Source organism: Tilletiaria anomala (genome assembly GCF_000711695.1).
Source record: "Tilletiaria anomala UBC 951 chromosome Unknown K437scaffold_36, whole genome shotgun sequence".
NCBI lineage: Eukaryota > Fungi > Basidiomycota > Exobasidiomycetes > Georgefischeriales > Tilletiariaceae > Tilletiaria > Tilletiaria anomala.
The window spans coordinates 1-14028 of NW_013546986.1; the positions used below are offsets into that span (position 1 = coordinate 1).

At 52.9% G+C, this 14028-nt stretch overlaps 5 protein-coding genes across 5 annotated transcripts; 3 read left to right on the plus strand and 2 right to left on the minus strand.

Annotated features, from left to right (window-relative positions):
• Window positions 1-641: 641 nt before the first annotated feature.
• On the minus strand, window positions 642-2291 carry K437DRAFT_256218 (uncharacterized protein). The gene has a single exon (XM_013388015.1). The coding sequence runs from the start codon at window positions 2228-2230 to the stop codon at window positions 938-940; it is 1293 nt and encodes a 430-aa protein (XP_013243469.1). The 5' UTR covers window positions 2231-2291; the 3' UTR covers window positions 642-937.
• A 218-nt stretch (window positions 2292-2509) lies between these two features.
• On the plus strand, window positions 2510-5734 carry K437DRAFT_108231 (uncharacterized protein). Its single transcript, XM_013388016.1, has 3 exons — window positions 2510-2972; window positions 3031-3955; window positions 4022-5734. The coding sequence occupies exons 1-3, from the start codon at window positions 2602-2604 to the stop codon at window positions 5639-5641; spliced, it is 2916 nt and encodes a 971-aa protein (XP_013243470.1). The 5' UTR covers window positions 2510-2601; the 3' UTR covers window positions 5642-5734.
• A 1094-nt stretch (window positions 5735-6828) lies between these two features.
• On the minus strand, window positions 6829-7940 carry K437DRAFT_256220 (Prefoldin alpha subunit). The gene is made up of 3 exons (XM_013388017.1): window positions 7643-7940; window positions 7312-7547; window positions 6829-7252 (listed from the first exon to the last, which is right to left on the minus strand). Exons 1-3 carry the CDS (start codon window positions 7833-7835, stop codon window positions 7193-7195), a joined length of 489 nt encoding a protein of 162 aa, XP_013243471.1. The 5' UTR covers window positions 7836-7940; the 3' UTR covers window positions 6829-7192.
• A 176-nt stretch (window positions 7941-8116) lies between these two features.
• Window positions 8117-9974, plus strand: K437DRAFT_256221 (mitochondrial carrier). The gene is made up of 6 exons (XM_013388018.1): window positions 8117-8415; window positions 8494-8501; window positions 8588-9128; window positions 9200-9393; window positions 9455-9621; window positions 9693-9974. Exons 1-6 carry the CDS (start codon window positions 8288-8290, stop codon window positions 9723-9725), a joined length of 1071 nt encoding a protein of 356 aa, XP_013243472.1. The 5' UTR covers window positions 8117-8287; the 3' UTR covers window positions 9726-9974.
• Window positions 9975-11609: 1635 nt separating this feature from the next.
• Window positions 11610-12986, plus strand: K437DRAFT_108319 (uncharacterized protein). Its single transcript, XM_013388019.1, has 3 exons — window positions 11610-12146; window positions 12221-12818; window positions 12893-12986. The coding sequence occupies exons 1-2, from the start codon at window positions 11992-11994 to the stop codon at window positions 12768-12770; spliced, it is 705 nt and encodes a 234-aa protein (XP_013243473.1). The 5' UTR covers window positions 11610-11991; the 3' UTR covers window positions 12771-12818; window positions 12893-12986.
• Window positions 12987-14028: the final 1042 nt, after the last annotated feature.

The window sequence follows — 14028 nt, forward strand, 5'->3', positions numbered from 1 at the left end:
TCGTAAGATGTCTCGCACCTGCCCATTTCCGTACTCCGTAGATGATACGATCTTGGACTTCCAGGTGCCCCAAACAATCCTCAGAAGTGACACCCCAACAACCCTGACAGAAAATAGAAGGCAGAGAAGATGTGGACCATGCGGTGATGTTGAATCCTCATGTGCATGCCTTGAGTCTCTAAGGTCACATAACTCTAACCCCTGAATCAATGAACACGGGCGAAGGGCAAGGGGCAAGTGATCGGCACCATTAATATCTGACCCATTTCAGTTTTCCTCAAATTGGCATAGCATACTACCAACTTTGCTCACGTCTCATCAATTTGCTGCAAGAACCAAAGGGATCACGTGACTGTGCATCCAGCCTTGTCGCACCATCCATCGAGACATCCACCAGCGTCTCACCCTCGCCCCTCTTCTCACTCATGCTGGACTATGCTATTCGCACTTGAATGGTGCTCAGAGTTGCGTCAATCCAGCCATTATCCGTGCCCATGTAGAGTGCCTCTGCACCTTTGGGAATTGTTCTACTGTGACCGCTGACTCTCGCAACAATGCAGTCCATGAAAGGATGGACATTGGGTCGAGCGCGATGCCTTGGTGCTGGGTAATGCAAAACACTTGACCCTCATTGGTGCAATAGTAGAGTCTCGTCTTGCAATATGCGTTACAGTACAACATGCATTTAGTCAGGGAAAGGAGCACACGTCGGGATTCGCGCTTCGAAGAGTCCACAGCGAAAGTTCATCATTGAACCGAGCAGATGATGCAAATGGAGCTATGGGTGACCATGGCCTTGGCCAAAGTAGTGCTGGGTAAGGCGCAGTTCAACTCAATGGACCCATTGAGCGCGCTAAATGCTACGCTAGTATATTTCTTCTACGCGAGGACCCATTTCTTCGCGAAGAGCAATTCATCGGCCGAGCAGTGCCCAGTGTCACACAGTTTCAGTGTGCACAGCCTCTGCTTCTGTGACCTGCTCCTGGTGCGGCTGCGCCTGATGCTCTTGCTCGAATTGGAGATGTTCTTGCCCAGAGAATTGTCGCGAGGCATCATTCTGTTGTGGTTGTTGCTCATCGCCTGGTTGATTGGTCTCGTCCCCGGCCTGTACACCAGCTGCCGCTTCAAAAAGGTTTTGTTGTAGGTTCTCTAGACTCGGGTCAAAGGCAAAGGTGGCGTCGGTCCCATGTGCAGGAGCCGAGGTAGGTGCGACGGATGTGACCTCTTGCGAGCTGACTGCGAGCATGGCCAGGAGGCGCATGCTCGCCGCGTCCTGGGTGAGAGCGGCGCCATACTCGTCAGTAATGCCGCTGACGCATCCTTCCTCTATTGTGCTCCTGGTGGATGAGCTCTTCGCCATGTTCGGGCGTGCATTGATTGCATTACCAACAGCAAGCTGCTGTGAGCCATCATAATGCTTTGGTGCAGTTGGATCACCGCCATTGCCTGATTCGTGATATATGGAGCTGTCGCCGTTCTGGTCCAAGCCAAATGCCGAGCTGGATGCAGCTGAATGGCTTCCGCTCTGGATGGCGGAAGCGTTCTGCGGTTCCGAAGGAAGATGGTGGTGCTGCTGCCGCTGATGGGCTGCCATCTCCTTCTGCTTTTGTGTCGCTCGCATGACGCAATTCAGGTTGAGCTTGACGCAGCGCGTACAGCGATCGCTGCCTTCAAGGGGCTCAGTGATGTCCTCGACCGCCTCGATGTGGGGTGGAAGGATGCAGCGCGACTTTTTCTTGCGACACGGCTCGCAGCTGACCCGCGCGTAGGCGTCGCGCTTACTACGAGTCTGCTTTGGCGGTGCGTTGGGATCGTTGTCCTTACGCCTGCGCTTACCACCCTCGCCATTTGCCGCTTTGGATGACCCTCGCTTTTTCCGAGTTGCCGCATCTGTCACGCCAGCGTAATCTGCGTGCTGCTCCCCGCCTGGCCCTGCCATTGACGCGATTGTTGCATCCGCTTCAGGCGCGACTGAAGTGTCGACAGCCAGAGACTCGTCAAAGTACATATTGGTCGCATCTCCAGCATCCTGCTGCGCTACCTCAAACGCGGCCCGGTCCTGTCCCGCAGATGGAGGAGCATCCTCACCAATATTGGCTTCCGGTTCCTCGTGTTGCAGAGCGGCATGGTAGCTCGCGGGAGGTGGTGGTTCCTCCGGCGCGTTTCCCGCTTGCGCGGCCAGAACTTGAGCGATGGCATATGCCTGAGCACGGAGAGATTCTTCGTCCATGTTTTCTACCGCCGAGATAAACTTGATGGTTGGATGCACCTAGTAGAGGTCGTCCACCCTTGACAAGATCAGAGAGAGCTGTACGGATTCTCTACGCGACGCATTTTTGACGTGGTTGCTTTCAGTTGGCGCAGCTGAAGAGTGGAGAGCAAAGGATGAACACAGCAACCCTAACCCTGTGAATGTTTTCTTGCAATACACCACAGCTTGGTTGTGAATCGTGGTGGCCGACTTGAGATCGTTCCCTATTATAGGTCGCCTTCAACAAGTCATTATCATTCTCCATGAGAGCAACTGTTGCTATGTGCGGAGCTGACTGCCAGGAGCGTTCAGATGGTTGATGTGCGGCTTGGTGTATTTTCTCGCACAGAATGATCGAAGCGGCCGGGGAAGGACGTGTGCTCAGCGCCAGTGGTGCGCAGCACAGCGCTGCTTCAAACGGATCACCCCTCCCCATCCAGCTTCAGCCTTTGACACTCGACTCAACAAATCACTTTCTCAGCCCGGAGGTTTGCCAAGGTTTCGATCCAGATTCGTTCTTGCTATCGCGAAGATTAGCGACCTGCGTCCCGCCTGTTGGAAATACTCAAAGCGGCTTGACAAATGGTGCCTTGCAACAGCAGGTTGCACTGCAAGACTTGCACAGTATCCTCGCCGAGTTGCGAGGCCATGGCGAGCTTCTACAAGACGAACTCAAGGAAGTCATCAATAGACACTATCGTGAATTTGTCGGGCTAGCTAGGTGCGCTGTCAGGCTCTAAAATTATAATGGCAGTAGTCTGAACAACAATCTGCCACAGTGAAATTCGATCTGAATCACATCGCATCAGCCGGCTGGCTTGGCAGACTTCCGTTTCAGACAATGGACCGGACGCCCGGGCCCTTGTAGGCGGCCTCGGTACTTCTGAAATAAGGCAAAGAGTGCAGATCGTGCGCACTGCATTACACAGCGTGGAGGAGGAATTACTCGCCGTCCTCGACGATCGCCACGCGACAATTGCTCTGGAAAGAGACCTGCTTGCACTTTTGGAACTTGACGCAGCGGCAGGAAGACTAGAACATGTGCTTGGCCTGTCCAAGTCGCCTACCACCGAACCTCATCGGCTGGACAGCCTTGCAGTACAGCTGCAGCACGCGCAAGCCGAACCAATTTCGTGCACAGACGAATATCTGTACGTTGATTCAGATGAGACTACAAAAAAAGCTGTTATCTTTCTCGAAAAGGGACCCCACCCAAAGTCACCCCCACCAGCTCCTGAGCAACTGCATCAGACGTCGAGCACAGTGAGCCTCCCAAGCCCGAGGGCACTGTGTGAGTCGTTGAAACAATATCAAGATTTAAGGCGACTCCTCGCTGCAGCTTCTCCAACTGCGGATTCGCACGTTCTGTCTTCCAACTTTCTCGCAACGCAGTCCCTTCGCCTCGCGAAAGTACAAGAAAAACTATCGGAGGAAGCTGAGCTGCTTCTGACAGCACTGCTTAGCTGCGAGGACGGCAGCTTGTTGGTGAACCATAGCTCGGAGAATACCTGGAAGAACAGTCCCTTGGCACAACACACAGACAGAGGCAATGACGCACTGGACCGCCGGAAGGCCGAGCAGGAAGATTGGTTGAGCCTATGCATCGATGCACTCGCCCACACTGCCGGCAAAGACCGCTCCGTAGGCCTCAAATTGACGGCCTCCCTGATTCGAGAGACTCTTGTTCAACCCGCTCTTCTGCGAGTGAGTTTGTCTTGCAATAGTCCGTGGCCGTAGCGACTAGTCATCTGAAATTTTCTGGCTTTCCAGAACATTTCTGTTGAAGCACTAGGCAGAACAAATGCTGTGCCGCTTGAGCATGACTCTGCTTGGGACCTCGTCGGCGTGGACTTGGACTCCACCCTGGGAAAATTCTACGGACGTCTGCTCTCCGTAATTAAACTAGAGCTACTTCCAATAGCCACCAGTGCCCGAGAGAGAGTTGATATTTTTGGCAAAGTTATTTGGCCGGACACATTACAGGTGCTGATGGACACACTGGGGTCTCAAATCTTCTTTGTCGGACGACCTGAGACATTTCACTCCAACTACCGAATATCTAAAGCCTTCCTGCGAGCCTTTGTCAGCCTGGCGCCATTTTCAGCCTCTTGCCAAGCTGCATTAGAGCACCCTACCCATGAAGCATTCAACAAGCGATGGCAATTGTTGATTTACTTCCAGATGCGCCAACGCCAAATCATCACGTCTCTCGAAAACGAGCTGGGGAATGCATCAAAATTGAATGAATTTTTCGGGGACAACAAGCCACTGATGCGCGGAACGGAAGCAACACTCGCGTCCTTTGCGACTCCTTGGAGTGCGGATGTTCATCTCGACGATCTGCTGCTCCAGCAATGGCGGCTCAGCTTGCAAATTTGCAGTCGATACAAGACTTGGCTGTACAGCATTCTACCTGATATCTCTGGCGATAACGAGGAGCCGACAAAGAACGCTGCTTCGGATACTCGTAATCCCAGTGGTGCAGGTGCAGGCCTTCTTGCCTCGGGCGGTGCCTCGCCTCCTGGCGGCGTCACACCAGCTGTTCCACCGAATACGGACACAACCGTTGAAAATGAACGCAAAGCCCTCACAACAAATTCCATCATCATTGCAGCAGATCTGTTGCTCTTAGAGCGCGAGCTCCTGACATCGTTCGAGAATCAAGTCGGCCCAAGGTTGCGAGCTTTAGGTGACAATGCGGATGGAATTACAACACAACTACGCGCGAAGCTCAGGCAAGCGCTCTCTTTCAAGCAGTTTCTCGTTCCCGCCCTGATCAGGTCGATCAAGCGCGTCGTCGCTGCTCAATGTGCAGAACCGATACGCCTGGTTCGACAAGTCTCGACACAGTACCGTTCCGGAACAAGCTCCCCCATGGGCCACTCGCGATCGTCATCATCGTCGCAAGTTGAACCCAGCTTCTTCGTTCCACACATTTTCGTTCCACTGAGACAGTTGTTTGTGGCTGCTCCCAACGCGAACACGAGTCCAGGCCATGAAAATGGCGGGCTTGCCGCAATTGCCGCCGGTCGACTAGACATTGACATGAAAAAAGACATTTTCCTCTCTACAGTGGAAGAGACAGTCGACAAGTACGCTTCGGCGCTCTTTACGATGAACCAGACACATGAATCTTTGCGTCGCCTCAAGCGTAGCAATCAGGCCCTCGGTTTCGCGTCTTCCATCTTCGGTTCCAGCTCTATGAGTAGCAAAAGCACAGAAACCGAGGTGACCAGGATGAAGATCCAAATGCAAGCCGATGTCCAGGCTCTCAAAGCTGATCTTATCGGCATTGCCGATGCTGCTGGGGTGGACCTCAAGCCTGACGAGATGGACAGCTGGAAGCGGCTCCTCGCTGCGGCAGCCGGTGCTCCCGAAGATGTATCATAACCCGTGAGGGAACCCTGGGAAAGATGTATCGTTGTGGCACCCAAATGCGCCGTGTTACTCTCTCCTACTGACCAAGGTGCCGTCAAAAGTCGAGGTGGCACACTCGCGAGCATCAATGTGATCACACCATGCTATTAGCAAGGACACTGCAAGTTTCCAATTCGCATAGGCAAACACACTGAAGAAATGACGTTCGCACGCCAGCTGATTTGTTCGAGATGCAGAAACGAGAGCCAATTTTTCACTTCTGCTATGGAACGGAGATCGGCCACAATGGGGCAGAGGTCCGCCCAACTCGGTCGACCCACTTCAAGCAAGGATTCCTGCAAGGCGTGCGCGTTGTCGCTAGAGTAATCGATGTTGGATTTGAAGTATCCCTTCCGAGTCAACAATACTTTGTCCGCAGCTTTGATTGCCTGCTTTAGCACCTCTTGAATCTGAACGTTGCTGTTTATCTCTTTCCCTATCGTTCACCTTGGTTTGATGACGCCGTGTTCTACGGTGTGAAAGACAGTCAACGATACGGAGGACGCCCAGAAACCAGTGCGTCCCCAAGACGACCTGCCGACCTTGCTCGTCCGCACCCTGGATGCCGCTTGTCCTCAAAGCGTCACCGGTGTGCTGGCCGAGCCACCTGCGCACAGCCTCGAAGAGGACAAGGGGTTTAGCGGTCTGCGCAGAAGTCTCGAGCACGGGAACGAGCCTGAGAGTATTGAGCTTGTTAACCGTCTCGGAATGTGGAGGAGCTGCAATAATTCACATAGGCAGCGGAGCGGCCACTTGGCTTTGAAGCTCTCAGCAGCCCACCTTGATCCATCGGTAAAAGTGCTGAACAGGGAGCCATACAGCTTGGCTGGGGCAGACATGCAAAGATTCATCGTGCGATTGTCATCGTTCAATAATTAACTGGCTGCTGTGTCACAACCGATAGGTGTCTCCAACTTGCAGGTCGGAGACACCAATGAGGCCGTGCCTCAAAGGAAACAGTACCCATGAATCGTATGGATGCAACAGTGGATCCTGTCTTTGGCGCGTCAGATTCGAGACTAGGATTCGGTAGATACAACGCCACTCTCGAGAGCGATCAGATCATGAGCATCAATTCTGTCCCTACTTTCATCCTGTTGGCGCTCAAAATATGCTCCACGCCATGTGTCATTATTAATGCGAACAGAGAAGATTTGCACGTCATGACTCAACTCCGAGGGTGATTACGTGGCTCGGGTATATTCTATGCATAGCTATCGGTCTTCGATTCGACTATACGTGCCTTCGGGGCATTTGGCTACGCTTGCCAGGGTTTGATTGGGCTTGCGGAGACTGGTGTGTGTGGTACCCTTTGTCCCTTGCACTGGAGTTTGAAGGGTTGAGGAAGGAGATGGATGTTTTCCTCTGTTGATGATAGTGCCGAGCTCTGTGTCGGACGCAAACGCTCAAGGGCATGCCTTGTGCTCCAAAAGGTAGACCTGAGATGCAAGAATGGGTTGCGCCTGGCGTATATGCTACAGTGTATGATTCTGTGTCCAAACTGGACAGCCTTGTTGATGAATTCTACGCTTGCACCGTGCTTTCGCCTACTGATGCCCCAGCTCGTTGTGATTGCATCATTTTCTAAGTCAAACACAAGGTGTCAGACTGACGCAGGGAATGATTTCTGTTCAGTTACTCACTACTTTCATCACATCAGACACCACACGCATGTTGTCCTGCTTTTTCTGAATTGTCTCTTGCAATTGTTCGAGGTTCTTTGTGACGAAAGATATCTTCTCTTCGTACATCTTCCGGGCAGCTGCAATCGGCTTTTCGACGTAGTAACCGGTGCCGACATCCACGATCACTTTATCTGCGTCCGAAAGCTTTCCTGATACGTATAATGATGGCGTCAAAGGTATCAATGATGTTTTATCTATGGGTGTAAAGAGGAAAAGGGAGTAGAATTGCCGATCCGAAGAATTGTCAGATATCCAAAGAGCCGCATTGAGACAGTGTCCCCCGGCGCACCTGTGGACGCGGGAGTGATGCTTTGAAGCGATTCAATGCAGCTTTTAAACTTTGCTTGCGCGCCTTTCAGTTGACCGAAGGAAGAAGTGAGATGTTTGAGCTCTTGTTCCAGTTGCTGCCTGACGTCTTGCAGTTGCGGAACATCGAGGTCCGCAACGTCGATCGTCTGTTGCTGCCCCTCAGCCGATGCCATCACGTGTGAAGTGACCAGTTGACCTTTTCTGCTGCGTTTTTCAAAGCGTCGACGCCTTCCGATCTGTTTGCACGCGGGATCACTTGCGCAATTCTCCAAACCGAGCGACAATGATGAGATTGATGTTGATGATATTGGTGCATGTCCGCGCTGACTTGACTTGAGGGCTTCCTAGAACGCTTCGGGTCGTCGTCCGTGTCTCCGTTCCGCGGTCCGCCCCACAATCCAATTCTTCAAATGCCTCGAGTTGCCGAGCAACGAAACACTTCAGCAAGACTGGGGTTTTCGGACGTCTGGGGTACTGTGACTGAGAGCGAGAAAGACTGCACCTCGACTGGCAATCGCTTGACTCGCTGCCAATAAGAGCTGCCCTTGCAGTGCTGTGCAGCAGGAGGGATTTGGCTGGCGCCGTGTAGGCGTTCAGCTTGACCTCGCGAGCATACTCGTCAGCCATGTCTTTGCTGCCGACCAGTGATGCCCCGCTGGAGCGCGCGTCGCAGACGCCACCCCCGCCCAATAAGGCAGTAAGGGTATCAACCGTCGAGAGTTTTGTGGTTGGTGCCTTGGCTGCCATGACGGCGTGAGTTAGTTCGAAGGTGGGCATGCGGAGTTATGTATGCGCCTCGTTGACATATTCATCTTCCCTCTGGTACATCAGCGTGACCGGTGAGCTACTGGATATGTGATCGGAGAGCTGAATGGAACTTTCTGTAAAGCTGATCTTTCTTCCTTGCTTGCTTGATACACCGCAGTCACGAACCCAATGGAAGTCTGCAAGACCCGAATGCAGTTGCAAGGCGAGCTTCAAAGGGTTGCAGTCAAAAACGCAGCGGCATCGCCGAGACTGTACAACAATGCTTTGGATTGCTTTTCCAAAACACTCCGCTCGGAAGGCATTCGCGGAGTACAGCGTGGTCTCGGTGCGGCATTTGTCTACCAAGTGCTGCTGAACGGCAGTAGATTGGGGTTTTACGAGCCCTTTCGGAGGGCCATCAATCGGGCAGCTGGGAAGGACGTCAAAGAGGTATGGGCTTTCGGAGCACTTCTGGCAGGCGCGTCCAGTGGTGTGGTCGGAGCTATGCTGGGCAACCCGTTCTTTTTAGTCAAGGCAAGAATACAAGCATATAGTCCGCACGTCAAGATCGGCAAAGCAAGCCACAACTATAATGGCTGGATCGATGGCTTAAAGATGGTATGGAAGGAGGAAGGCGTGCGGGGCTTTGGTCGTGGTATATCTGCCGGTGTCTTACGAACAGCCATGGGCAGCACAGTTCAGCTTCCTGCGTATAACTGGTCAGTCATTATCATTCCGCCTCGGTCAGTAGCTGTTGTTGATTCATGTTGCCCTTCCTGCTCACCCTTAGGATGAAGACCTACCTTGTCAAGCTGGATCCAAGCGCCAACCCTTACAATCCATTCACTGCACTAGCAGGCAAACCCAACTCTTTCTTCACCTACCTCGTCTCCTCTATTTTCAGTGGTCTCTGCGTCTGCGCTGTGATGCAGCCGGCTGATACTGCATTGACGCGGATGTACAATCAGCCGGTCAGAATAGACGGTGAGCCTCGGTTCGACTTTGTTTCATCCTGAGCGCCGGCGGCTGATGAAATGTTTCACAGAGCGAGGCCGATCCGTTGGGGTGTTGTACAGGTCGCCATTTGACTGCCTTTGGCAGACAGCAAAGGCTGAAGGCATCATTCGCGGCTGGTACAAGGGCACAACTGCACATTTATTACGCATCGCTCCGCACACGGTCCTCACGCTTGTTATGAATGAGGCATATCTAGTACGTTTGTTGGCGTGAGCTCTGCAACCGTGGACCAGAAGAACACTGACTTAGGTCACCTCGGCTTTCAGCGATGGTACATCCAGTTCAAGAGCCCAAGATAGACTCTTTAATGTATGCCTACATGTAGACATGTCGGTGTCACGACGACTGATTACAATAGCTAGAATACAGTTGGTTGCAAAGACCCGGCACTGAACGAGGGGACTGGGAAAGATTGAGCTGCCATCGCCATTCGCACTAACCTACAAGGATGCTTTGGTAAATTAAATTTATGTGCGACCCTCTGGTAAAAAAAAGTATCATAAGGCAGACTAAATAGCTCAGATTTTTCCACAGCGGTGTTGCATTCGGGAGTTCACTTTTTTTCCTCCTCGACGGTGTGGCTGACGACAAGGGTACACGAATGAAGAGCGGTGCTCACGTGGCTAAGCGGGCAGGGCCAGATGTTCGGCGCATTCAGACAGTGCTTCTCAGCTGCTAGGATTTCTTCATCCACCAGGGTGCTGCACTTCAAAGGAGCCAGCGCTGAGCTTAACCCCGAGGCGGCGATTGTAAAATACGCGGTCGATCATGGACAGTCATTGCGGCAGCGGCTGACGCGAATTCAACTACGGAGAGTGCGGAGTCGAAGTCATCGACATTCAACCCACCGCAGGTCTCCTTGAGCTCCCTTCCACGCCGCTGTGTGAGGGGTGGGCAAGCCGAACTTGTCAAGCTTCTCACAATTACCCATGCAGTCAGCAGGAAACGGCGCGCCGCTTTGATATGTCCGCGCGAGCGTTTGTATGGCCGACCGACACACAGCCTTGATGACTTGACTGTTGCGTGAACCCCATCAACGCCCGAGCTCAGCCAGATATGAGATGCACGTAAGCATGTGAACTGACTCTGGCGAAGCAACTTCTCTATTTGACGGTCGCCGCCCATATATATATATATATAAATAGCTCCGCTGTTAACCTTCGCATCGCTCAACGCCTCACTTGGACTCCGTCCTCGAACCCTCTCCCCGAGCTCATGCCAAATGCCCGCGCCACGCCTTCAGCCATGGGAGTGCACAGTATCTTGCAAACCAAAGCCAGACTCTCAAACCAACGACACATCCATCATACAACCGTAGTCCTTGCAAACAAAGCCGCTATGATGACGGCCACCCGTGCGAACGACTCCGAGCAGCCGCAAATCCCTCCAATGGAGCGTATTCGTCGCTCGCATCTATTTCCATTTCCTGGCTTTTCCCCTGCTAGCGCATAGGCTGCTCATAATGTTCTCGATGACAATCACAAGGTACTCGTGTGGCTGGAGCTTGGTGCTGCGCATCTGCACGTGATGCTGACTCTACGCTACGATGCTATTTCTTAGAGATTTCACATCTTCAATGACAAAGGTACGCGTGTGTTGCAGGTACATGGTCGCTATCCGTTACGTGTGCTAACCTGGATTGCCCTTGGTTCGCAGGATTTCACAATTACCTCAGCCACCAAATCCTCGCTTCCCTTTCTCTCGGTCTCCCAGCCAGCGGCTTTGAAAAAATTTATGAAAAGGAGCGCGCGACGATGCTTGACGACTCGTTCGAGTACAAGAAGAAGCCGTCCATCGTACCAGCCTCTTCGATGAACAAGTCGCAGCGTCCGACAGACTACGCCAAGTTTGGTGGGTGTGATTGAGGACATCACTGAGGAGAATTGGAAAGACTTCCGCGGCAGCCGCGCTCACTACTGGGCATACATGCCTTTCTTCCAGCGCTACGTGGCAGAGTATGGGATCGGAGCGGCCTTGGAGAAATTCACCTTCAGTGAAGAGGCCGACTCGGCAAATCTCAGCATGTCGCTCGTTTCATTGGTGGCGCTATTCACCCGATGATCCATGTCGGCTACGGTGTCGAATTTGGCCTGCCAGCCCTTGTGGCAGAGGGTAAGCATGAGCTCATGCATTTCGTTGCATTCGCTGACACCAATGTAAAAACTTTGCCGCTCTTCTGAATCGCGGTCAGGTATCTCAATGGCTCTAATTACAGAAAAAAATCCAGCTCTCTCTTTCCTGCAAAAATCAAAGAGCTCGCGCAAATCGTAGCTCCGAGCATATCCAGCTTGGGACAGAGCGCTAGTGCAGCGGCCAAAAGCGCCCCCCCCCCAGCTCTTCTCACCTGGGTGATCTGCGCCTCGGTACGACTTCAGGGAGAACAAGCAAAATGTCGGCTTCCGCCTCCAAGCCGCACGCTGGTCTCTCCCTATTCAGCATTTTCGAGCTCATTGCTCAGGGCCCAGACCTCGCTCCCGGGACCGCAGTCAAGCACAGTGAGCCTTTCAAGCCACGTGCAGCACTCACGAACGCTTCGTCCATCTTGGTCCAAAGGGCTTCTTTGACATGTGGCAGTTCACTGAGCTCGACGTCAAGGATCCAGATGAGCGCACCAAGGAAGGGGGCTGGATGGACAAGTGGGACGAGCTTTTATGGATGGCGATATTGATGATGGGCGCTACATCTAAACCTGGCAAACCGCTTACGCATGACTTTTTCCTGTTAGTCCACAACTTCAAATCTCTCGAACCACTTTGCTTGCTGACACTTATATACTCTCTATTTGCGGGAGCAGAATACACATCAACAACGCGGCACTATTCCTGCCATCGTTGCTTCCCGAATTGAAACCCATCTCTCGCGCGCAGCTCTTCCAAGCGCTCTTCCGTGCCGCAGTCCTCTTTTGGGTCAGCGAAGGCCGACCGTCGTTCTATATCACCTCGCGCCTCAATACCAGCTCGGATCACTCGTATAACCCGAACGCCAGTGTCAATTACGGCAAGGTGGCAGTTATCGCGGATTCGGAGCGCGCTAGTGGGAGCAAAAACAGTGCATACCCCAGAGCCACCAGCGCTTGGTTTGACATGTGTGCAGCTGCGAGTGTGCACAACGATGAGCATCTCACGAAGGCGGTGCGCACGCTGTCGTACTTTGCGCAGAACTTTGTTCATCGGGCGCGTGGTGCGTTTTCGGTCCAAGTGGACGCTGTCATGGCCGAGATGACGAAGCGCGGCTGCTCGATCGACAAGTACTCCACCATCTACCACGGTGGGCTGGATAATCTGGACGGCACTGCGTTCGTTCGCGCAGCCGGACAGCTCTTCGAGACGCAAGGATGGACCTGAGATGACAACAAAAATCTCTGGGACTACAAGGGCGTTGGCTTCGAGGAGGTGAGAAGATCCTTACGTGGTCCACAGTGAAAGACTTGCGAATGACCTTTTGCCTCAATGGTTGGATTTTGCAGACTTGGGATAGCAGCTAGCAATAACGCACTCTGTTCCGTCAAGTAAGGTGCTCCAAAATGTTCTGCATTCACTGCAAAGAGCTGGGAATGTAATACTGTTGGTGCCGTACGTTTGTACAGGTATGAAGTGCAGGAATTTGCTGTGCCCGGAGCTACGCCTCCGGATATGCGCAGTCACATGCTGCTCAGCCGGAAGGCAATGCTCTCCAACCTTACATCTGAAACATTGACCCGAGTCAGACGATGAACATTCCATGTTGAGGAAGCCCCAAGTGTATGGCGCATAAGTACTGACTAGGTCGGTGATGGCGGGGACGCTGGTCATATGCTTGCAGCACTTGCACTGCGGAAGGGCGTCTATTCGAGAGCAGGGTAAGAACTGCGAGGCAGCCCTCAGATCGAAGTCTGCTGGGAGCGTAGAGCTTGGCCACTAAAGTCTGGTAGCGGTGAAGAGGCGTTGATGATCCACCTAATCGATGTTCCCTGCAAGCTCGATGTTCCTTGCGAGGGCATCGATCTCGATGGATAGCATGCGACAACATGTTCGCTGCTCCTAAACGTGGATGCTGGTTGTACCTCGGGCTGAAGCCACGGCTGCTGACCTTTACTTCAAGCATACCCCGCTCTGATAGTTGGATTTGGGAAGGTCGAGGAAGGAAACATTTCCATTGAACCTTCGGGTCGTTTGCTCAGGGTCTTTGATTCGGTTCGTACTGTCCTGAAGCGGCGGAAATTGGACTCTCGATCCACTGCTCAAAGCCGAGCATATTTTCTTCGTCCTCGAGCACATCTGTTCCGGTGCCAAAATATTCTTCCCATCTGCCGGTCGCCTTGCGCGTCTGATACTGAAGTGTGACGCCATAGTATAACAAGAGGATGAGCAGGACGAGGAGAGCGAGCCGGGCTCTCCAAGAGGGCCTGTGCGAGGCGCTGTGTTCGCGCATGGTCCGCTCATATGCCGCTGCAAGGGCCGGATTGCGTTGCCGTGGTGTCATCGGTATCGAAGCTGCATAGCCGCCGTGCTTTTCCATTCTAAGAGAGGTGCTATGAGCGGTGGGCCTGCGGTCCTGGTCTCGAAATCCTGGTTCACTGCAATGCCAACGATCGTGTTCAGCGCCGAGTATTTGTATACTCGG

Bases quoted from the DNA above. Each gene is read 5' to 3' on its own strand.
- K437DRAFT_108231 (XM_013388016.1), top strand. From the start codon at position 2,602: ATGATCGAAGCGGCCGGGGAAGGACGTGTGCTCAGCGCCAGTGGTGCG. The intron at 2,973-3,030 runs GTGCGCTGTCAG...AATCTGCCACAG, and splicing joins GAATTTGTCGGGCTAGCTAG to TGAAATTCGATCTGAATCAC. The intron at 3,956-4,021 runs GTGAGTTTGTCT...CTGGCTTTCCAG, and splicing joins TTCAACCCGCTCTTCTGCGA to AACATTTCTGTTGAAGCACT.
- K437DRAFT_256220 (XM_013388017.1), bottom strand. From the start codon at position 7,835: ATGGCATCGGCTGAGGGGCAGCAACAGACGATCGACGTTGCGGACCTC. The intron at 7,548-7,642 runs GTGCGCCGGGGG...TTACACCCATAG, and splicing joins CATCACTCCCGCGTCCACAG to ATAAAACATCATTGATACCT. The intron at 7,253-7,311 runs GTGAGTAACTGA...TGTTTGACTTAG, and splicing joins TGTCTGATGTGATGAAAGTA to AAAATGATGCAATCACAACG.
- K437DRAFT_256221 (XM_013388018.1), top strand. From the start codon at position 8,288: ATGTCTTTGCTGCCGACCAGTGATGCCCCGCTGGAGCGCGCGTCGCAG. The intron at 9,129-9,199 runs GTCAGTCATTAT...GCTCACCCTTAG, and splicing joins CAGCTTCCTGCGTATAACTG to GATGAAGACCTACCTTGTCA. The intron at 9,394-9,454 runs GTGAGCCTCGGT...AATGTTTCACAG, and splicing joins TCAGCCGGTCAGAATAGACG to AGCGAGGCCGATCCGTTGGG.
- K437DRAFT_256218 (XM_013388015.1), bottom strand. From the start codon at position 2,230: ATGGACGAAGAATCTCTCCGTGCTCAGGCATATGCCATCGCTCAAGTT.
- K437DRAFT_108319 (XM_013388019.1), top strand. From the start codon at position 11,992: ATGTGGCAGTTCACTGAGCTCGACGTCAAGGATCCAGATGAGCGCACC. The intron at 12,147-12,220 runs GTTAGTCCACAA...TTGCGGGAGCAG, and splicing joins CTTACGCATGACTTTTTCCT to AATACACATCAACAACGCGG.